The sequence below is a fragment of the Dermacentor silvarum genome, chromosome 1, assembly GCF_013339745.2.
Source record: "Dermacentor silvarum isolate Dsil-2018 chromosome 1, BIME_Dsil_1.4, whole genome shotgun sequence".
NCBI classification, from domain to species: Eukaryota; Metazoa; Arthropoda; class Arachnida; order Ixodida; family Ixodidae; genus Dermacentor; species Dermacentor silvarum.
The window spans coordinates 165818989-165842165 of record NC_051154.1 but is presented as its reverse complement, the minus strand read 5'-3'; the positions used below and the strand labels follow the sequence as shown (position 1 = coordinate 165842165).

Below are 23177 nucleotides of genomic sequence, written 5' to 3'. Positions count from 1 at the left end.
TACAGATGAACAAGCTTGTCTGTTCTAAATCTGGAAAGCGCGGTTCCCACGTCAGTACTGAAAAAAAAATGTATCATATTTGTCCGTTTTTTCATAACAACATTCACATTTTGCTACTTATTTTGCGAACTCCGTTTATTGCGACCGCCGAGACGTTATGCGGACCTGGCAGACCTGCGTTTCTGTTTCTCAGTTAACATGTTTGCCAGCAGCATATAATGCACCCTAAAGGCTCTGGTATTTTACCTTTGCATTCATTCCAATAGTCTCACTCACCGTCTTTCTCCAAAGCGCGTGATCTTATTCCGAAAAGAAGCTGTGCGTGCCCCCCTCTCAAATTCTTGAAAAGTTCTCCGATTTCTTCCAGCACCAAGCAGCTTGACGAAAATCGAAACCGAAAGCTTATTGCAGCGACTAGAGACGACTGCGAGCGCACGTAAGTCAAGAAATGGTGGCTGTCTGCGCAGCCAACAAGTTCAGATCGAGGCGGTTTTTGGTTCGGATCTCGCTTATTTTAGTGGCCCTTGCCTTATTCTCATACGGTTTCTCTTACTTTCTAATATCGGTAAGTAATCACAACATCGCGGCTGATCAGCGGTTTTGCTACAATCCAATTTTTACGCACAGAATGCCGAGAACGATCCGCTCTTTTACGGCCACTACCGAACCGACCACAGTAAGTTTCTACGTGCATGGAAGCTATCAGAAGCGTTTTTTGCATGCACATTTGTTCGGGCCTTCTTTTATCTGATTCTTGAGCTCTCATGAGAACTGCACAACTAATATTCAACTGCCCTGTCTGTTCTACTCCGCACGCTCTTTCGAAATGTGATCGCCCTGCGGGCGTAAAATAAGCATTAAAAACGTCAAATATCGCAGAGGCGTAAGATTGAGCGTCATCTTTTGAACAAGAATCGCATTTTTCATTTTCTTTTGACAGCACTGCCTGAAAATCACGTAAGTACGTAACGATTTGGACTCTCACATCCAGGTCATTACACGGGATCACCGGAAAATGTTTCTGAGCCGATCATACTCTGGTGGACACCATTCACCAAACAAGCTGGTCATACGAAGGCATGTGGCAACAAAAGATGCTTCTTTACGGAAGACCGGATATTTTTCAACCATACGAACTTGCAAGTGAGTGCGCCCGCCGCAAGCATCTTTCTGATAACAGAATACGGTGTACATTATTGCATGACTAAAATTCCCATACTTGGAAACGTGTTGTAACCTGATAATTAAACGGAAAGCCTCCTAGAACGTAGTTAGAAACTGCAAACTAACACCTCATTCTTACGGTCATGCAAGCTTGAGTTGTGGCTGGATACATTGATTCCTTGTTTTATATTGCATAAAGCAGTAGTAAAGTATCACGGAACTTGCCCAAAAATTTAGCTTAAGAGTAATAGACAGTGATGGTGACAGTGACACCCATTGCTTATCTATGAATGTGGCATACTCAAGTTGGAAAGTTGTGATTTGAGATCAATGATATATTGCACACAAGAAATGGAGATACCTGATTGAGCTTACTTGCACATATAATTTGAAGTCATGCTCATTTCTATTCTTCCCCATACAAGTTCAATTGACATGTGTGCCTTGCCAGTAGTTGGTTTGCTGCATGTTCACCATGTGGCAGCTGCAACACAGTCCACATTACCATTGCGGCATACACGTGGGCAAGATTGAAGACATGTTTTTCGCACAATCTTCCTTAACTTTTGTGCAGTGGAATCACTCACATTCGAAGCAGGAGATCAAGGGTGTACCGGCCGTCATCCCCTTTTATGTGAATGATGTTGCTCCTGCACACATGTGGCCAAACATTGCAGTCATGAGCAAGCAACCATTTTTTTCCCCTGCCCTAAAGTTGCCACCATATTCAAAGCACTTCGACACCAGTTTGGTTCCAGATTATGCAGGGTGCCTTTTATAGCAGCTAGTGTTACAAGTACTATATATATAGATTGGACTAAAATAATCATATCGTTTATAGATTTGTGCTATATTTATTTGCACGTAGGTCAACCTTTCTTTTCTATAAACTATTGCAGCTAATCTATTATTGCGGTCAAGGAAGGTCCATATGTAGATGTGACCAATTGCAACCTTGCGGATTTATATATTTATTTATTTGTTATGATTGCCGTTAAAGGGGGGGGGGGGGGGGGGGCCTTACAGGAGTGGGGACATACACTGAATCGTTCACCAGTACAAAAATAGAAAAACCATAGAACAAGAAGTTGCAGGGTAACATATCGAGATATAATTATACAATAGATATTATTGGTAAGAGCAATATAACGGCCTAAATAAATATAAATGCAAATATTACCAAAATATCCATGCAAACGTGGGCTAAACTTGACTACTGTATGGCACGAGTGCACATGTAGCTCTTGATAATTAGTAATATCAAGTTCATTTGCAATGTGCGATGGTAGATTATTCTAATCAATCGTGGTTCGAGGTATGAATGAACGGGTGACAGAGGATGTGCGACAAGTGATTTGCTTGACTTTACATGAATGATCACGACGAGGGAAGATGATTGAGGTTGGTTCGAAAAAGTCATCCCGCAGTGATGTGTGTTTGTATAAATTATGAAAGAGCTAAAGGCAAATGATTTCACGGCGGTTTGATAACAGTGTTGACTTGGCACATTGTTTTAAAGATTTGACACTATAGTGGCATGAATAGAAAAAAAAATGAGACAGACGGCATGATTTTGAAGTAATTTGATGTCATTAAGTATGCTTGGTCAGAATCCCAAATAGCAGAAGCATATTCACTCTTGGGGCGAATATAGTTTGCTTAAGTGCATAGGCTCCTGCTTTAAGTTACGCTTAAGCATAATGCGTCAGCAATTAGTTGAAGCCAGAATTAAGTTAATGTGATGGTTCCATGTTAAGTCTGGCTTAATATTAATTCCAAGATATTCTAGGACTGAGTACGCTGTCCTGAGAAACACCAGATGACACACGACCATCAGTCATTGGTACTTCTTTATGCCACTTCCCTCTGTTCAGTGAAGGTTAGATACGATATGCACATGCTCATTTCAGTGAACTAGGGGGAAGTTCCAAGGTGATGTGTGTGCCTGCAGAATTTAAAAAAAAAAGAGAGACAGGAAGCACACAGCAATGGCTGTTATGTTTCAACTAATGCATTCCAAAACAATGATTACTTGTCTTCAAATTACTTTCCATCTCTTAGATCATCCTATATATTTGAATATATTTTTTAAATACTCATTTGGCTCCTAAGTTAGGGAGGAGGCAGTAACATGCAGTCATGCCTCTCTATCTTTAATAAGTACGGTAGTTCACATCAGCTTTTGTCACTTTGTCCATTCTGATGTAGATAACGATAACCATTGTTGAAATATTTCAATTTTTTTTTACTTCTCTGAATAAACTTCTATTGTATTGCATTATCATGAGTTGAATATTAAAGACAATAAATATTTGCTTATAATGTGGCACTGTAGCAAGGTGTGTGTCCTTTTCACAGGCCGTGATGTTTTATGGAAGTGAACTTGAAATAGGGGACTTGCCTTTGCCTAGAAAACTGAATCATGACTGGGCTCTGCTTCATGAAGAATCGCCAAAGAACAACTTCATCTTCTGCATGTCAAATGTAAGGGTTCTACTGCATGTCAAAGTCTTTGCACTCATCCAGCACCAGGGTTTCATATTGTGGCCTACTTTCATTTGTGTATGTCTGTTTTGTGCTTCAGATTCTTCGCTGGTTCAATCATACTTCGACGTTTCGAAGAAAATCTGACCTTCCTCTGACACTGCAATATCTTAACTATATTTCTGACCTCACAAGCAAGGAGTTCTTTGTTGAGACCTCCTCTAAAACAAGAGCGTGGGCTAACCAGTCACTGATTGCCTATGTACAATCAGACTGCAACACACCTATTGAACGTGATGCATTTGTCTCCGAACTAATGGATTACATAAGCATTGACTCTTATGGAAAGTGCCTCCACAACAAAGACCTTCCAAAGGAGTAAGTATACAAACAAGTTGTACAACATGAACTTCTTTGCCTGTTTTGTGGAATGCAAATAGTAGAAAAAGTCGCAGTTTCGCCTGATAAGCAAAGCATCATTTGCAATAGCGAATTAGTAGAGAGCTATACAGAGTAAGGATAGTAGTTTTATTGGCTGTATAAACTTAGACACATTTGCTTACTAACTGCATGGTGTCAGCGTGTACAAGCAAACATGAATACATCACACTCGATGACCGCAGACAGCCGCTGTTAAAACGCTGGCGTGAGCAAGCACGGCAGCAGCAGCGAGCGAAGGTTCGTGCAGTCTATCGCTTCAACGGAAACTGAGCAGCAAAAGCACAGTGCACACAAAGGTAGGAGCCGTGTACAGATCGCTTTCAAGATATGGTGCACGCGGCCGCCCGCAGAGGCACAAAGTACAAGTACGCAGTTGCTGGCAGGGTAGAAGCCGCACCCCCTCCCTCCCGCACTGCCTTCCCGCTTTCCTCCTTTCACGTGCGAGATTTTGTCGCCAATTCCCCTTACGCCCGGTCGCAAAATACGCAGTTGGTGCCGCAGCATGTCGCCCCCCCTCCCTCCCTCCCATCCCCCGACATTTTGCGCGACGGAATACGCCGCGTTTGCTCTCCGCCGTGAGTTTGCTCTCCGTGAAAGCGCGCGATCACTCTCACATACTGCACGCGGCTACGATTTTATCGCCCTTGGACTTTATACGGAACCTCACGACGACGGCAGAAATCCGTTTCGAGTGTTCATATAATTGCTATCGCAATAAATCTAGTGTCAATGCTCTAACACACCATGCCTGTGTGTATAATGAGGTATTTCTTTTACCATTTTATTGTGAGAAGGAACAACAGCAAAAATTAAATGCTGTTTTAAGGAGATAGCAGGACAACAATCGCACTGCGCTGTATCCACGCAGTAAATATAAAGGCCTTGCTTTGCACTTTTACAACCGCATTTCATGATGCTGTAATGGTTTAGCACAGCATGCCGAGTTAATAAATACTGTTCGCCATATGCAGAGATATAATTCAAGGAGGCAACAATTACAACAACAGTATGTGAAATATTGTCCAAAACCCTACTGTGTGCAACTGTTAAATGTAAGGTTATGTTATCAAAGAGAAACATTTTCATCCACCCGAGAGTAAGCTACTCTCAGTAGGGATGAAAAATTTTGCTTTTCCTGAAACTTCCTCTGCTTTGCAGATTTCTGCAGGACTGATTTGCCAGTCAGTAGTCTCCCGTTAAGATGAACCTGGTTAAGCCAAATTTTCTGATGTGGTTAGCAGTGTGTGATCATTTCGTTGGTTTCTCCATAGCCACATTGCAGAAAATTATCCACTTAACATTAACCGTGAATTCAGTTAAGCTGAACTTCTGTGGCCGCTATTGGTGTCAGCTACTCAATTCAGTGAGAGGCCCAGTTTGGTAGACTTGAAGGGAGGCGACTCTGCTAGCTACAGAGAAGCAAATGGTGTTTATGTGGTGATGTGGAAGCCTGCAGGATTGGCACTGTAGAAGCAATAATCAAGGAGGTTCTCGTGGTGCCTTTCCTAGCTGGTAATTACTGCTCAGGAGCCACAAGAACCTGTAGTGTTCATACACGATGCAGCTGAAAATGTCCTGAATACTTTGGTGCTTTTTTTTTCCAACTTTGTGATGGCAGTGAAAAATTTTTGAGCAAACTAGGCAAGATGTCAACATTTATGACACCATACAGGTTTTTGCAGCACCAGCAAGTAATTACTCAATCGCTTGAGTAAGACTACTATAAAACAATAATTCATATTTTACAAATTCAATCAATGTCTCTTTTTGCATCTACCTTTTGGTTTTAATGCTGTTTCATTTATTGTTTAGTGCTGTGAATGTTTGGGTGCATCAGGAATAGTGGTTTTGTCATTTTGTGGATCGAATCTGTTAAGATGAACTACTGAAGCGATGAACACATTGACAAAGACCCTTTGAGTTCATCTTAACAGGAGTCTACTGTATTTCAAATAAGCTTCAACTCAAAATAATCGCTTAAGACGAGTAACTTCAATGCAGCCTTATTAGTTTAAGGCTCTGTAAACTTGAATAAAAATCTAGAAAAAAAATTGTTTTCAATGTCGGAATTTTGTTACAAACACAGATCCCTGATGTACAGCTTCCCGCATTTTTAGCTATATCGCACGAGAACACTATAATATGGTTGTACGTCATCCTGAAGGGAACATTGCATCAGACGACTCTTGCACAGGAGAGTGCTTAGTGCACATGAAAGTACTTCTGCCGGTCTCGCTGACTATCGCCGCTTAAAGGCGCTAAAATGATGCGTGATGGACGCTCGCGCATTATAGCTGAAAATGCAGGAGGCTGTACTAATAAGCACAATAATTTTTCTTCATGCTAATCTTTTCGGTGCACTTTCTTGCACTGCAACAACAGTTTGTTTTAGTGTAATGTGAATGTGTTTCTTTTGGTACATAGCAGTTTCTTGAAGGGATGTCTGACATATAGAGTGCAGTGTTTTTGGTTTAAACCAGAAAAAACAGAATAAAGTGCACAATATATATATATATATTGTACTGGAGATTATCGGTACTGGCACGGTAAAGTGTGAAAGAGGAAGTCGACGAACTAGGAGTGCGCGCTCGATCGGTGTCCAGCTGAGACTGCTCCGTCTTCTTGTACATCAGTCAGACGCCCTGTGGACTTGCAAGAACATCCCGTGACATTTGGTGGAAGTGCTGGGTTAACGTTTTCCCCGACCTGGAGCTCCGCAGCCGTACGTTGCCATCTGCGGCCACAATGACCGACGACGCCGGCCCTTCGCAATCCGCTCCCGCCCCCCCGGCTGTTGTGTGTTCTGGTGCGGTCCGTCAGCGCGACCCTGCCATCTTCAGCGGCACCGACGATCACGACGTGGAGGACTGGCTTGCAGAGTATGACCGCGTTAGCGCGCATAACAAGTGGTCTGATCGCGACAAGCTGACCAACGCTATCTTTTATCTGACTGATGTGGCACATTTGTGGTTTAGAAACCACGAAGCCGAATTTCGAACCTGGTCAGCTTTCACCGAGACCCTCACTTCGGTCTTCGGCCGTCCCGCTGTGCGCAGACTCCGTGCTGAACACCGTTTGCGTGGTCGCGCTCAACAAAGCGGTGAAACCTTCACGAGCTACATTGAGGACGTCATCGACCTCTGTAAGCGCGTGAATGCGTCCATGACCGAAGCCGATAAGATAAGGCACATTATGAAAGGCATAGACGACGATGCCTTCCATATGCTCGTGGCCAAGAACCCTACGACAGTTGCACAAGTAATTGAGCTCTGTCAAAGCTTCGACGAGCTGCGCAAGCAGCGCCTTTCCACCCGTCGCACCAGTGTGCAGTCCGCGGACCTCTCGGCCTTGGAGCCTGGATGCCTTGGCGCTGATCACTCTGGCTTGCTGCCGCAGATTCAACAATACATTCGGGAAGAAGTGGCTCGCCAGCTCTCTCTTGTAGCGTGTGTTGCTGAGCCTGCTTCCACGCTAGAACCATCGCTCCGTCGTGTCATCCAAGCACAAGTTTCTGAGGCGCTCCCACCTCCCTCTCCACCGCCGCCTGTGACTGCGCCTCTGACTTACGCTGCCGCTCTCAGCCGACCTCCTCCACGACCGATGCCTACTACCTCCCGACCCGCCGCTAGTTTCTACTCGTCGCCACTTCCGGTACGCCCGATCCACGTGCCCTTATCGCCTTCCGGACCTTCTCTTAACCCTTGGCGTACTCCGGACAACCGCCCTATCTGTTTTGCGTGCGGTATTCCGGGACATGTTGCGCGTTTCTGTCGCCGCCGTGGACATTATTTTCGTCGTGACGTGCCGAACCTCGGCTACCTTCCCCAAGAGCCTTCACATCGTTCTATCCCTGATCCCTCAGACTTGTATTCTCGTCGCGCCGCCTTCAACTCTCGTCGGTCTCCTTCCCCTCGCCGCCGTTCCCTTTCACCCATGCTTCGCCGTTCCAGCCCTGGTCAGGAGGAAAACTGACAGCCGCAGTTCCCGAGGCAAGAACTGCGCCATCGTCGAAATCTTCAAGGCCTCGTCTTTCTCCTCCTAACGAAATCGCCGTATTTGTGGAAAGCGTCGCGACAACAGCTCTTGTCGATACGGGGGCTGCCGTTTCTGTCATAAGTGAAGACCTCTGCCGCAAACTCAAGAAAGTAACGATTCCTGTACCAGATATTTCCCTACGCACGGCAAGCTCGCAGCAAGTCAAACCTTCGGCCGCATGTACGACTCGTGTTATGATTCAGGATGAACTATATTTTGTAGAATTCGTCGTTCTATGCCGTGCTTCGCATGACGTTATTCTGGGTTGGGACTTCCTTTCCACACATCATGCTGTTGTCGACTGCGCTCGCGCGCAACTGGCTTTGTCTCCGTTCCGTGACACTACCGTCGACCTCCCGAAACGTTCTCCTAAAGTGATCGTCACCGCTGACGTCATTATCGCTTCTTTTTCTGCCGCCTTGGTGCCCGTCTCTTGTGACTCTGCCCCCGCCACGACAGCTCTTTTTACACCATCTGAAGATTGTGCGCGTCGACGGAACCTTCTACTCCCATTTGCTGTCGTCACACTCACCGATGGTTCCGCTGCCATTTATGCGTGCAATCCATTTCCATGTCCTTCAACTCTCTTACACGGTGAATGTGTGGGGCGTCTAGACACTGTTGACGTCATTAGTCCATTTGACCTTTCTTCCGATAGCTCGCCACTGCCTATCGGTGCCATCACTTCTGCTACCGCACCAGCCTCGCGTTTCCCCGATGTTTTCTTGCATACCATCGACGACGCGCTTACGCCCACTCAACGCAGTGAAGTTGTTGAACTTCTTGAACGTTTTCGTGCTTCTTTCGACCTCGGCCAACCTTCCTTGGGGCGCACGACAGCGGTTGTTCACCGTATTGACACCGGTCACCATACTCCGCTGCGCCAACGTCCATACCGTGTTTCCGCAGCCGAACGCCGTGTCATTGACGAACACGTTGACGACATGCTGAAACGAGGTGTGATCCAGCCCTCCCACAGTCCTTGGGCGTCTCCGGTCGTGCTGGTGCGGAAAAAGGATGGCTCAATCAGGTTTTGCGTCGATTACCGCCGACTCAACAAGATTACCCGCAAGGATGTTTATCCCCTACCACGCATCGACGACGCCCTGGATTGCCTACAGGGAGCTGAGTTCTTCACTTCACTGGATCTGCGCTCCGGGTACTGGCAAGTGCCGATGGCTGAAGCCGACCGCCCAAAAACGGCTTTTGTAACTCCTGATGGATTATACGAGTTCAATGTAATGCCTTTCGGCCTTTGCAACGCACCTGCAACTTTCGAGAGAATGATGGACGCTATTCTCAGGGGTCTTAAATGGCACACATGCCTTTGCTACTTAGACGACATTGTGCTCTTTTCTACCGATTTCGATACGCATCTCGCCCGCCTTGAGCAAGTTCTTGCCTGTCTCACGTCAGCTGGGTTGCAACTCAATTTGAAAAAATGTCATTTTGGTGCCCGTAAGCTTACGATCCTAGGCCACGTCGTCTCCAAAGAGGGAATTCTGCCTGATCCTGCCAAACTTCGCGCCGTTGCTGAGTACCCCAAGCCCACTACTCTAAAGGAACTACGGAGCTTCATCGGTTTGTCTTCCTATTTCCGGCGTTTCATTCGTAATTTTGCCTCGATCATCGCTCCCTTGACGCAGCTTCTTCATGGCTCGTCGGACCTGTCGGCTTGGAACTCGGAGTGTGACGAATCATTTATGAGGCTCCGCCGGCTCCTCACGTCCCCTCCAGTACTGCGCCACTTCGACCCCAATGCGCCTACTGAGATACATACGGATGCTAGCGGTGTCGGACTTGGCGCCATTCTCGCCCAACGCAAAGATGGCTTTGACGAGTACGTTGTCGCATATGCCAGCCGCACCCTAACGAAGGCAGAATCCAACTATTCTGTGACGGAAACAGAATGTTTGGCGATTGTTTGGGCAATCAGCAAATTTCGTACTTATCTTTACGGCCGTCAGTTTGACGTTGTCACTGATCACCATGCCTTATGCTGGTTATCGTCCTTGAAAGATCCCAGTGGCCGCCTCGCTCGTTGGGCCTTACGGCTTCAAGAGTATGACATACGTGTCATTTATCGCTCTGGACGCAAACATTCAGATGCCGACGCCCTATCCCGTTCTCCGCTACCTCCTGCCTCAGTTTGCTCCTTGCCTCCCACCTGCGATTTGTCAGCTCTTAGCTTCAACGACATGCCGGCCGAGCAGCGTAAAGATCCCTGGATCTCTCTACTGCTGGACTTCCTGTCTCACCGCTCACCTGCGTCTCTCTCACGCGCCGTGCGTCGTCAAGCACACCACTTTGCCATCCGCGACGACCTTTTGTATCGACGGAATTACCTCACCGACGGCCGTCGATGGCTGCTCGTTATCCCCAGTCACCTGCGCTCACACATCTGCGCCGCTTTCCACGATGACCCCCAATGTGGCCACGCCGGCGTCTTCAAAACGTATTCCCGTCTTCGTCTTCGATTCTACTGGCGAGGCATGTACAGATTCGTTCGCCAGTACGTCCGTTCATGTGCAACGTGTCAACGCCGCAAGACCCCTCCTCAGAGTTCTGCAGGTCCCCTACAACCTTTACCCTGCCCTGCTCGACCATTCGACCGTGTTGGAATTGATCTTTACGGCCCTCTTCCAAGCACTCCGGACGGTAACCGGTGGATCATTGTTGCCGTAGACCACCTCACACGGTACGCCGAAACATCTGCGCTGCCAGCGTCCACCGCGAAAGACGTCGCTTCCTTCCTTCTTCGCAACCTCATTCTGCGACACGGTGCTCCACGTGAATTATTAAGTGACCGTGGGCGCGTCTTTCTCTCCAATGTCATCGCGGCCCTGCTAAAGGAGTGCAACATCGTTCATCGCACCGCTTCCGCCTACCATCCACAAACTAACGGCATGACGGAACGTTTCAATTGTACGCTTGGCGACATGCTTGCCATGTATGTGTCTGGCGATCACTCCAATTGGGACCGGGTTCTTCCTTTTGTCACTTACGCCTATAACTCTGCCCCGCAAACTACCACCGGCTTCTCTCCTTTCTTTCTTCTCTATGGCCGAGAACCTTCCTGCCTCTTGGACACCATTCTCACCTACCGTCCTGACGCTTCTGAAGTGACACCTGTTTCAGAAGCAGCTGCTTATGCTGAAGAATGTCGCCAACTAGTCCGCTCGTTCACCACCCAAGATCAGTGGCGCCAAAAATATCGCCATGCCGCATCCGCTCCTAGTGCCCGCTATTCTCCCGGAATGCTTGTTTGGCTTCAGGTCCCGGCTACTTCCCCCGGCCAATCCACTAAGTTTTTGTCCAACTACCACGGTCCCTACCGCATACTGCAGCAAGCATCACCTGTGAACTATGTCATCGAGCCGCTCGCGCCGTCTTCTGATCGCCGTTGCCGAGGGCGCGAAATAGTTCATGTAGCACGGCTTAAACCATGTTACGACCCGCCGATGCTGTCTTTTCCCTAGGTCGCCAGGATGGCTTCTTTCTGTGCGGGGGGTGATTGTACTGGAGATTATCGGTACTGGCACGGTAAAGTGTGAAAGAGGAAGTCGACGAACTAGGAGTGCGCGCTCGATCGGTGTCCAGCTGAGACTGCTCCGTCTTCTTGTACATCAGTCAGACGCCCTGTGGACTTGCAAGAACATCCCGTGACAATATATATATATATATATATATTTTTTTTTTTTTAATGCAGTTTTAACTGATAAGGGTAACTGAAAGCAAATTTGCCAAAGAGCTAAGAAGGTGGGAGGCATGCATAGATGAGCCTACATGCACTATAATGTAAGGAGCCCGGTGTGGTCACTGTCACACGAGAGCCTGCCACCCAAGCAATCTTTGCTTTTTTTTTTTGCATCTGATTTGCCTGCCGCTGCGACGAACACAAGAAGTGTGGAGGGGAATGAGAATGTGCATAGGAAGTGGGGAGCCCTAGCCTGGGTCCTTGCTGTCTTTGTGCTCCAGCTGCCATGGTGAATGAACTGGACAAGTTCACTGATGGTAGTGCAAGGTCGTATTTACCTAGCCATATTTTCAGTATTATTTGTTGGTGCTCTTTAGTCACGTAATGTTACAAATGAATTTCTATTCTATTTGTGTCTGAATATCAAATGGCACTCACTCTCAATTCCTCCATAGATGTTTTGCCATAGCTGTGGTGTTGTGCCCTTGCTAGAATGCTTTTCGAAAGCTGTTATTCTGTGTATCAGGTACAACTTTGGCATTGAAGAACGTGATCTACAGTTATACAGCTTCTTTCAGTGTCAAGAAAATTAGTGAACCACATATTCACTAACGAAAAAAGTCAGTTTGCCTGACAGGCAAAGCATTGATTGCGATAGCAAATTGTGAGACAGCCAAATGAAGTAAGGTTAGTTGTTTTATCAGCTGCATAAACTGCTGTAAACATTCGCTTACTAACTAAAATAACAAGCACGTTGTCAAGCGTGCAAAGGCAAATACGAGAACCTGTCTGACTCGATGACCGCGGACACTTGCTGTCAGAACGCTGCCGTGATGAAGAGCGGCAGCAGCGGCGAGCTAATTCTCCTTCGTGCGACCTCTCGCTTCAACGTGAATTAGGTGTGCGAGAACACAGTGCACACGAAGCCATCAGCTATATCTTGCTGGCTAACGTTCGAACCCAGCACAGATTGCCTCTAAGATAGAATGTGTGTGGTTGCGCTCAGCCATAACAGCTGGAGTAGAAGAGGAGATGCACACTAACCTGCCCCCTACCCTCCTAGCACACATGAGACCACGAGAAAACACTTGCCACATCAAGCCACCATACTTCTCGGCTCATCCTCGCAAACTTTCACTCGCACCTACAGCATAGGGCCCACAGCTGTTATGTTATCGCACTTGAACTTTATACAGAACATCATGGTGACGACGACGGCAGAAATTTGCCTGGAGTGCCCATATAATTGCTATCACGATAAAAGTATGGGTAACCTTGATACGAACAATTATCCGCCAAGAAAAAACAGCGAGAGTTCATCTGTAAAAATATATTCACGTAAAAATAATTTACAGTTGGAAATAAAAATTGAAAAAGTATGCTAAACTTAAGGCAAATGAAAACCAAAAACACTGAGCGCTACTATAGTCTTCTGCAGTAATTATTAGAGGGAAATGTGACATTCGTTTCTGTGGGAACCTCCAGCATGGTGGTCAAACTATCGCAGAAATTACATGTACTGTATATTGCCACCTGTAGGTAGTGGGTCAAGGGCAAGAGTGGGTCGAGCCCAAGAGAACAAAGAAGACCGTGCGCCCTTCCCTGCTGGCCCCAACGGATGCGTTTTCCAAGAGCCAGCAGCTCTACGGTTTATTAAACCTTCTATACTACTTCTCAGTCCTCGTGACAAGCTGGTGGAGGTGCAGGGTACGCGTCCTCACGAATTTTGCAGACCCCTCCAAGGATCCGTGCTACGAATCCAGTGCCTGTCGACCGTCCCGTGCATCGGGCCAGCCGCAGGATCAGGGGACTGTCCCCAGAAGTCGTCGACGCTACGGTTCCCGCCACATCAACCGGTATGACCAGCGCTTCCTTTCATACCGCCCCAACCGGAACGGGAAGCACGATGTTGAACCGGTACACACTTGAGAGCCCACAGGTCCCGAAGACGTTTCATGGCACAGTGTTCGAAGACGTCGAAGACTGGATGATCGACTTCGAACTTCGAGCGTATGGCCTCCGTGAACGAATGGAATGACATGGAAAAACTCAGACATGGTCTACTTCTACCTGGAGGATGGCGCATACGTGATTGCAGAACCGCGAGGAGCAACTAACGTCATGGCGCGAGCTTTGTCGTCAGCTTTTGGAGACCTACACTAGTGCTGATCACCATGAACGAGCGGAACGAGCGATTCAGGCCCGCGTCCAGTTGCCAAACGAAACTGTGACCACATGCGTCGAAGACATGACGCTCCTCTTCAGACGAGCGGATCCAAGAATGATGGAGGAGAAGTTACGTCATCTGATGCGTGGGGTCAGGGAGCAACTCTTTGTTGGCCTCGTACGGAGCCCTCCGAAGATGATCACGGAGTTCTTGTCCGAGGCCATGACCATAGAAAAGATGCTTCTGCATCGCTCGAACCTCTATGAGCGGCAAGCGAACAGCATGTCTGCTGCTGACATTTTCACGGCCATAGGAAGCAACGGTGACAGTCTGCGAGAACTCATCCGCTCTGTAGTGCGTGAAGAGTTGCAAAAGGCCGCCGTAACACCGCACGCTATGGTAAGCTCCATAGCAAGCGTTATCAAGGACGAACTGCACCAGGCACTCCGTGACACCTTGCCTCCTGATAACGCTGCGGCAGTACCTCCTGAATACTACCGTGCGACCTACGCGGAAGCCCTGAAGCACCCTGCTTCCTCTCCGCCGCTGTTCGTTCGTGCTCCTCATACGGTGTCACTTCAGTCGGCGCAGCCAATATCGTACTACGACGTGGGAACACGCCGCCGCCCGTTGTTCATGCTGCTCCATTTGCCGATTGTTCGGAGCAAGTGGTTCACTACATCAACAACAGACACCCGCCCCCTCGGAAGTCGGATGTTTGGCGCACACCCGATCATCGGCCTCTGTGCTTCCACTGCGGTTAAGCTGACCACTTGTACCAGCAGTGCCCATACTGGCGCCTTGGGCTTCGCGGTTTTTCCGCATACTTGCCGCCGCCCCGATACGGCAAGCGACCCCGGGACATTCAGGACTACCTTTCTCAGCAGCGCTTGCCATCGCCTGCCAGGCAGCAGTCGCGATCGCTGTCTCCGAGACGATTTTAACCTCCGTCCCAGCGGTATTCTCCCGAGTGGTCGCCCAGTCCCCGCAGGGAAAACTGAGACGATCTTTGGGGCTGAGGTCGCTGACAGTCGAAGTGCTGAAGACCTCCGACGGACGCAGTTACGGAAAGATACCGATCCGACATCACCTGCAGCGGAACGGGACGACCGGCTTTCGCTCGATATACCAGTGACTATTGACGGTTACGCCTTTAGTGCTTTAGTGGACACCGGCGCAGACTACTCGATATTAAGCAGGAAAATAGCAACGCAGCTGAAGAAAGTAATCACGCCCTGGCATAGCTCGCAGATTCGGACGGCTGGCGGCTACGTCGTTACTCCACTGGGTGCCTGCACGACTAGAGTTGAGATTCAAGGATTTACATTCGTAGCGAGCTGCCTTGTCTTACGCGAATGCTCCCGCGATGTTATTCTTGGGGTTGACTTCCTGCAGGAGTACGGTGCTATTATCGATCTGCAAGAGTGTCGTATCACTTTCTCTGCCAAACGAGCAAGCGACGTGCAAGATGGCCAACGGCATGGCGACGTACTTCGTGTTTCTGCAGACAGTGTAACGCTTCCTCCATGAGCCAGTGTCCTCGTCGACGTCACATGCTGTGGCTTACGCAATGTCCAAGTGGTGGCTAAAAGTAACTTGGAACACCTACTGAAGCAAGGTGTTTGTGTGGCTCGAAGTATTATACAGCTTCGTGCTGGTCATTCGCAATTGCTTGTTACCAACTTAGCTACGAGCACCAACACCTGTTCCGTGGCACTTAGTTAGCGTTTGCAGATGCAGTAGTAAATGTTAACAACTGTTTCACGTCGGAAGTAGTGGAGACAGCAGAAAAGTGTTTAGGCCATCTCAACATCAATTCTGAACTGTCCACCGATAGCCAGACAGCACTGCGCAAACTCTTGCTTGAATTCAGGACCTGCTTCACAAATTATTCCAAGGTACGCCAGACTTCCATCACTAAACACAGGATCATGACGTACGAAAACGCACGCCCGATACACCAGCAGCCTTACCGCGTGTCGGCTAAAGAATGCGAAGCCATACGTACGCAAGTCCGGGAGATGCTTTACGATGGCATCATTGAACCTTCCAGCAGCCTGTGGTCGTCTCCGGTCGTTCTTGTCAAAAAGAAAGACGGAATGCTACACTTCTGTGTCGACTACCGCAAGCTCAACAACGTGACTTAAAAGGACGTGAACCCGCTGCCACATATCAACAACTCGTTAGACTACGGCGTGCCCACTATTTTTCTTCTCTCAATTTAAAAACCGGGTACTGACAAATCGAGGTAGATGAACGCGACCGCAAGAAAACAGCCTTCGTGACTGCAGATGGTCTCTATCAATTTCGAGTGCTTCCTTTTGGCTTGTGTTCAGCCCCGGCTACTTTCCAGCGAATGATGGACACTGTCCTTACTGGACTGAAGTGGCAGGCCTGTCTTGTGTACCTAAATGATGTGGTCATCTTCTCTGAGACATTTGAACAGCATCTTCACCGCCTGCGGAGTGTGCTAGAAGCCATCCGATCGGCAGACGTCACACTTAAGCCCGAAAAGTGCCACTTTGGTTAGGAAGAGCTCAAGTTCCTCGGGCATGTAGTAAGCGCCAAAGGGTCCGACCCGATCCAGACAAGCTTGCCACTGTGGCCGCGTTTCCAGGTCCTGCCGATAAGAAGGCCGTCCGGCGCTTCCTGGGTTTGTGCGCCTACTATCGCCGGTTTATTAAAGGCTTTTCGAAGATAGCGGAACCCCTGACTCGCCTTACAAGAGACGACACGCCATTTGTGTGGCATAATGAGCAAGAGGCGGCTTTCGCTGAATTACGACAGCGCCTGCAGTCAGCACCCGTTCTTGCACATTCTGACAATGGTGCTGATACTGAGGTGCATACCGACGCCAGTAGCATTGGCCTTGGCGCAGTGCTCGTCCATCTTCAAGATGGAGTGGAAGAATTATAGCGTATGCCAGCCACTCCCTGGTCCGTGCCGAGGCGAATTATTCGACAACGGAGAAGGAGTGCCTCGCGCCCGTGTAGGAAATCATTAAGTTTCACCTCTATCTCTATGGTCGTCCCTTCAAAGTAGTGACGGACCACCATGCCCTCTGTTGGTTGACAAGCATGCGCGACCCTTCAGGGACGACTGGCACGGTGGAGCTTGCGGCTACAGGAATTTGACATGACCATCGTTTATAAGTCTGGCCCTAAGCATGAAGACGCTGACACGCTGTCCCGCGCACCCATTGATCCTACCAGTCAGGAAACAGAGGACGATGACGGCTTCCTGGGCGCCATTAGTTCGTCGGAATTGAGCAGACGGCAGCGTGACGACGCTGAGATTCGACCAATCATCGATCATTCAGAGGGCCACGACACAACCATACCACGCCATCTGTCCCGTTGACGTCCTTCTGTCTGCGAGACAACATGCTGTATAAGAAGAATGCCCGTTCGACCAGCTGTGCTTACCTCCTGGTGGTTCCAAGGGACATGCGCGTCGATGTCCTCTTCGCTTGCCATGACGAACCGAAATCTGGCTATCTTTTCACGAACACTCACTAGTAAGCGAAATGTACTATTGGCCCGGGCTTTTGGCAAACATCAAGCAGTACGTTAAAGCCTGTCGTGAATGCCAGCGCCGCAAGACACCATCCGTTAAACCGGCTGGGTTACTTCAGCCAATTGAAGCATCTCACACGCCTTTCGACCAAGTTGGCATGGACATTCTCGGACCGTTTCCTCCGTCTGCCGATGCCAACAAATGGGTGATCGTCGCGACTGATTATTTAACATGCTATGCTGATACACAGGCGATCCCACTAGCCACGGCCTCAAAGGTAGCGCAATTCTTTATTCGCCGTATCATCTTGCGTCACGGTGCTCCCTCCACTGTAATAACAGACAGAGGGACAGCATTCACAGCGCAGCTTATGGACGAAGTTTTTGAATTAAGCAACACCAGGCACTGCAAGACGACCGCGAATCATCCGTAGATCAACGGACTTACCGAGCGACTGAATAAGACGGTCGCAGACATGCTCGCAATGTACATCGACGTCCAACACAAAACATGGGATCGGATCTTGCCTTACGTGACCTTCGTGTATAACACCGCCGTGCAAGAGACACCGCGCTTCACGCCCTTTCGCTTTCTCTACGGTCGCGAAGTCCAGACGATGCTGGACGCTATGCTGCCATGTCAAGACGCTGACCTATTGACAACTGACACCGAGGAATTTGCAGAGCGTGCCGAGGAAGCTCGACAGCTCACGCGGCTGCATATCGGCCAGCAGCAGCAGGCAAACGCATGACGCTACAACATCCGCCACAGAGACGTGTCCTACAACCCCGGGGACCAAGTTTGGGTGTGGACCCCCGTTCGCCGTCGTGGCCACTGTGAAAAACTGCTGAGCCGGTATTTCGGTCCGTATAAAGTGCTCCGCCGCGTCAGTGACATAAACTACGAAGTTGTCCCGGACACAACATCGCAGACATGGAGTAGGACACAAAGACAACCGAGCTCAGACATAGTTCATGTTGTGCACATGAAGCCGTACATTGCGCGTCCATAACTTTCTTTTCGTTTTTTCTTTCATGCCCTTCTTTGTTCCTGCTTTTCATCTATCTTCGTGAGCTTGTTTCAGCGTTCATTGACTGTGCCAGCGTGACGTTTATGTTTTTGTTTTGGTGTATTTTCGCCTTGCCGGCCTTCTTTTTTTTTTTTCTTCTTACGCCTATTTTTTTTTTAGCATCGAGGCGATGCTTTTGTTCGGAAGGGGGGATATTTCCACCTGTAGGTATAGGGTCGAGGGCAAGAGTGGGTCGAGCCCAAGAGAACAAAGAAGACCGCGCGCCCTTCCCTGTTCGAGCCAGCCCCAACGGACGCGTTTTCCAAGAGCCAGCTGCTCTACGGTTTATTAAACCTTCTATACTACTTCTCAAGGCTCGTGACAATATCATCTAGGATCAAATTGGCTTTGAAAATACTTCACTGTTAGTGAGTTGGTGACAGAGTCATTAGACAGTGTTTATTTTGACCCCTATGCAATGCTATTTGTTTTCAGTGCTTACTTTAGAATAAATTAATTTGCTGTCAAAAATAAGTTACTGTGATGAGTGTTGCTGGCTCATTATTAGTTTATTTATAATGGGCAAGTCAAGTATCAATTTACTATGTGCTTATTATGGGAGCTAAATGATTCCAGCTCCACACTGTCGTCCTCTTGCGATCTCTTTAGGAAGCTTCATGGCCCAAGATTGCATAATGAGGGTCACAAATTTATCTTTCATTAGTGCAGTGGCTTGAGGAAAAGCAAGGTTAATAATTAGAGGAGGTAGATTGGTGGTAGGGATGAGTGTTGCCTCTGGCAGGGGGTAGCCTGGCAGTTTGGGCCACTGTATGCGAGTCAAAGATCTGTTACCATGTGTTCTCAAACTTAATGTAGCAGTAAACATTTTTGTAATCCGGATGTTAGTCATGTTATTCTTTTGTTCTATTTCTCTGGATGACCCACGCTGCTGCGTGGCATAATTGCAGAGTGACCTAATCATTAAGGTAACCACCACTACATCAATTTAAGGTGTGCTGCACTTAAATTGAACGTGTCGTCCATGATGGACAACTTTTACCAACTTTGTCAATCTTGGCCATTTTTTATCTACCTTTCGGAAAAGAGCGAGCACATCTTGTATGTTAAAGGCATACGATTTGGTGGATTACAGTATGTGGGTAGTGAGCTCTTTTCTTGCTGTGAGTTGGCCCACCAGATGGATTTTCAAATGAGAAGTCACGGAGCTTCTCCTTGATAGTATCCCTGATAGAGAGCTCGTTTCATGTGTCTGGAACCAGAACACAGTGTTCTGCCTAAGTAGAAAATTTCATTCACAAGTATTATGGTAGGGTTGCACTGTTTATGCTGGCTAACATGCTCATACATACCAAGCAGTCCTCAACATGAAGGCCTTGGCCTGAAAATGTACCAGAATCGTGGGCATGTGAAAGCGTGACGTACGTTGTTGCTTGAGCTGCAGTTGTGGGTGGAGACGAGGTGTCGTCATCGAAAGAAATGGCTGTTAGGTGGAAGTTGCGGTCGCTGCGGAGCTCTGTGGTGAGGATAGGGAAAGCACACCTCCATCAAAATGGTATGCGATTAACAGAGTAATTATACTGAAGACTATTTACAAGATGTATTTACAAAAGCGATTGCAGTGCTGACCAGTGTAGGTGACCGCTTCAGCAAGGAGTACAGTTCGGGGTGGCTGTGCGCATCGATCGTTCAGGAGACACATGTAGAATGCACATATAAATATAAACCGCTGGCATTTCAACCTATTCGCGACTCCAGCAATTCATGCAACACCTAGCGGCGAGCACCGGAAACCTCACAAGGAGTTCGGAGCGTCGGAGCAGACGCTCCGTCCGTAGCCTTCGTGCTGCGATCGGGTGCGCTTCTAGTACGATACGATGGAGCCACCATCTACGAAACTCCGCACAGGCCATGGAATTATGCTACGTTTTGCAGTTTTGCGGCGCCGAAGAGCCACATGGATTGTGAATCTTATCATAAGCTGCAACAATGGCAATAGTAGTGTTCTCAACATCTTGCTCGAGAAAGTTTTTTTTTTTTTTTTTTTCAGGGTGGGGTCGGTTTGTTGTTTGTATGAATAGAACGCGATCCTGTTGCTGGTACTGCGTTTGCAGTAAAGCGCTATACAGCAAACTTCAGGAAGTTTGCGTTGAGGTTGTTCTGCCATCGTGATAACGTTCAGAGTATGCGTGCTGAAACATGCAGGTCATGTGATAGCCGGCTGTGGTAATGCAGTTTATGATGCGAATGTCGCCGCGGTACTCAAGCTTTCCTTAATTAAAGCTTTTATATCAGATACATGCGGCGCACACGAGGAACTACAGCGTATGGTACATCAGCGAAAATCGGTACATCGGAGTTTCAGGTACTCCTGGGTAACATCAGTAATCGTTCTATGTAAGCACAATATGTACGCTTCAGCGTGCAATATAACTATGGGGTGGCATAGCGGTACGCCTTCATTGTGACGTGGACATGCTACCCGTGTAACTAGTGCAAATTAGTAGGCGCTTATCTGAAAGTGCGTAATTATTCACAGCAATTGTATCCCTTATCAGTGTATGAAGGAAATTGGCCGTTCAGAGGCGAACACAATTTTGGCCACTTAAGTGCAGGATACGTCAATTATAGAATAACATGGAAAATTAATTAGATTCATAATGCAGTAGCTTAGTTAACATTAATTTACACAGAAACATTTGTTTTATTTCATTAGTTTACACAGCAGCCATAAGCGACATGTTCGTAGAAAGCAGGGATGAGTAATCAGTTATGGTCAGGCCACGCAGCACAAGCCTACCTGTACAAGGTGTGCAAATGTGTTTTTATTGTAGCAAGCAGATCTTTCGGTTTCTTATTTATCATTTTGTTCTCTACGAGAGAAACAATGCGCCAACTACTGCAATAACTACAGCTAAGCGAAGCAGCAGTCGCGTTGCGCAAATCTTGAATGTAAAATAGATAACAGGAATGCAAAAGTAGCAGGAAAGCTTCGCCACAGATTCGTAGTGCATGGTCGTGAGAAAGTGCAAAGCTTGATTTTAGGTTCGCTTGCTCTCTGGACTGAAAAGACGTGCAGAGTTTGCGCCTTCGCCGAACGAACAACAATCAGAAAGTGCACGCGCGCCGGCTGCGCATTTATCCGCATGTACAGCGGCAACAGCTGATCGAGCAAGTCGGTGCGCTGCTGCGGGCCATGTTAAACATGCCAAACTGAGCAGGTTATAAGATTTCGGCATCCTGGCGAGGCCAGCGTGACGTATCCAACTTCGCCGGCCACTATCTCGCACACTCGAAACACCGGTCTATCTATCCGCGCCTTCACAGTGAATCAAAGCAGCAGAAACGTGCTTGTACTTTTCCGACAATCCGACAGTGCACGAGTACTTCGGTTCCACGACCAATGGGTTCAAGAATACATCGGTGATTCTCATCAGAATCTCGTGCGGGTCCGCTGTCACGCCAGATGTTTGCACACACCGTGCGACCATTTCAGCCTCATTACCCACTGTGCCTCTCTCAGATCGGCTAAAATGATTTGGTCGGCGTAAGCTACTTGCTTTCCTTCCACAAAACAGTGCAAACTGGCATCACACTGCACGAAAATCATCAAACTACAGTGTACTGTACATCAAAAACAGCGGTTGCTGCGACGGGGGTACCTCCGTATAGCCGCCATGTTGCACAGTGTAGCCAGACGTGGCCAGTTTTCACAGCGCCCCCTGCAGTTCATTTGAGTTGCGAATAATATGCATATGTTTACATCACAAGACTTCCACTGAATCTTTTTAAACTCCATAATATGACCTGGCTCATTTATTTTTTATATATGCTTATGAATACGTGGGGTTTGCCTTTTGAACTGCACAATCGCTTCTTGTATTTGCAGGCTGGCGAATGCAATGGATGCTATGGACACAAAGCATTTTGGCACCTTCTTGCAAACTACAAGTTTCACATTGCCATAGAAAACTATGTCTGTGAGGACTACATCACTGAGAAACTGTGGCGACCACTCATTGTTGGGTCAGTGCCTATCTACTTCGGGTCGCCATCAGTTGTTGATTGGTTACCAAATTATGCTGACAGTGCCATTCTTATTGCTAACTACAGTAGCCCTAAAGAACTAGCAGAGGTAATCAAGAAAATAGATGGTAATGACATGTTGTATGAAAGTTTTCTAGGTCACAAAATGCACAGAAGGGTCACTAACAAGGCTCTCTTGAGCGCCATGAAGAAGCGTAAGTGGGGTTGAATGACCATAAAGACCAAGCTTTGTGGAGGAATTGAGTGCCTCATTGTCAAGGGTTTGGAGGAGGCTGAAGAACCCAGGCACTGAGAGTTTCATTGCCAATGCTAGCCACTACAGCTGTGACATGCCTCAGGCCATGCTAAAGAGACAGGGCGAAAGTTTCTGGAAGCAGCTGTACAGGCAAGCTAAAACGGAGGCAAAGGTACTTGAGGACTTACTTCTGGCAAACATGCCCTTTGGTGAGCAGGATGTGCAGAACAAGATTCTGAGCTTACTACAGGCACAGTCATCACGTTTAAAAAACTGGTGATGTTGCATTCAGTCTTATAACCTGTGAACATACATATTCAGGCAGCCTCAAGGGCTGCAGAAGATAGCGCCAACCTTTCCCTTT

The 23177-nt window shown here is 47.8% G+C and overlaps 1 protein-coding gene across 5 annotated transcripts in view; it reads left to right on the top strand.

Moving 5' to 3' along the window:
- The first annotated feature begins 419 nt into the window (after window positions 1-419).
- Window positions 420-23177, top strand: part of LOC119436369 (alpha-(1,3)-fucosyltransferase 10-like) — a 79621-nt gene continuing 56863 nt past the window's right edge. The window contains exons 1-5 of one of the 5 annotated variants that reach the window (XM_049657237.1): window positions 420-565; window positions 628-676; window positions 992-1143; window positions 3523-3648; window positions 3749-4026. In XM_049657237.1, coding sequence (XP_049513194.1) covers window positions 449-565; window positions 628-676; window positions 992-1143; window positions 3523-3648; window positions 3749-4026 — 722 coding nt within the window. In that variant the 5' untranslated portion in view covers window positions 420-448. The remainder of the gene's footprint in view (window positions 566-627; window positions 677-991; window positions 1144-3522; window positions 3649-3748; window positions 4027-23177) is intronic. The other 4 variants (XM_049657264.1, XM_049657248.1, XM_049657260.1 and 1 more) reach the window with 4 other exon arrangements.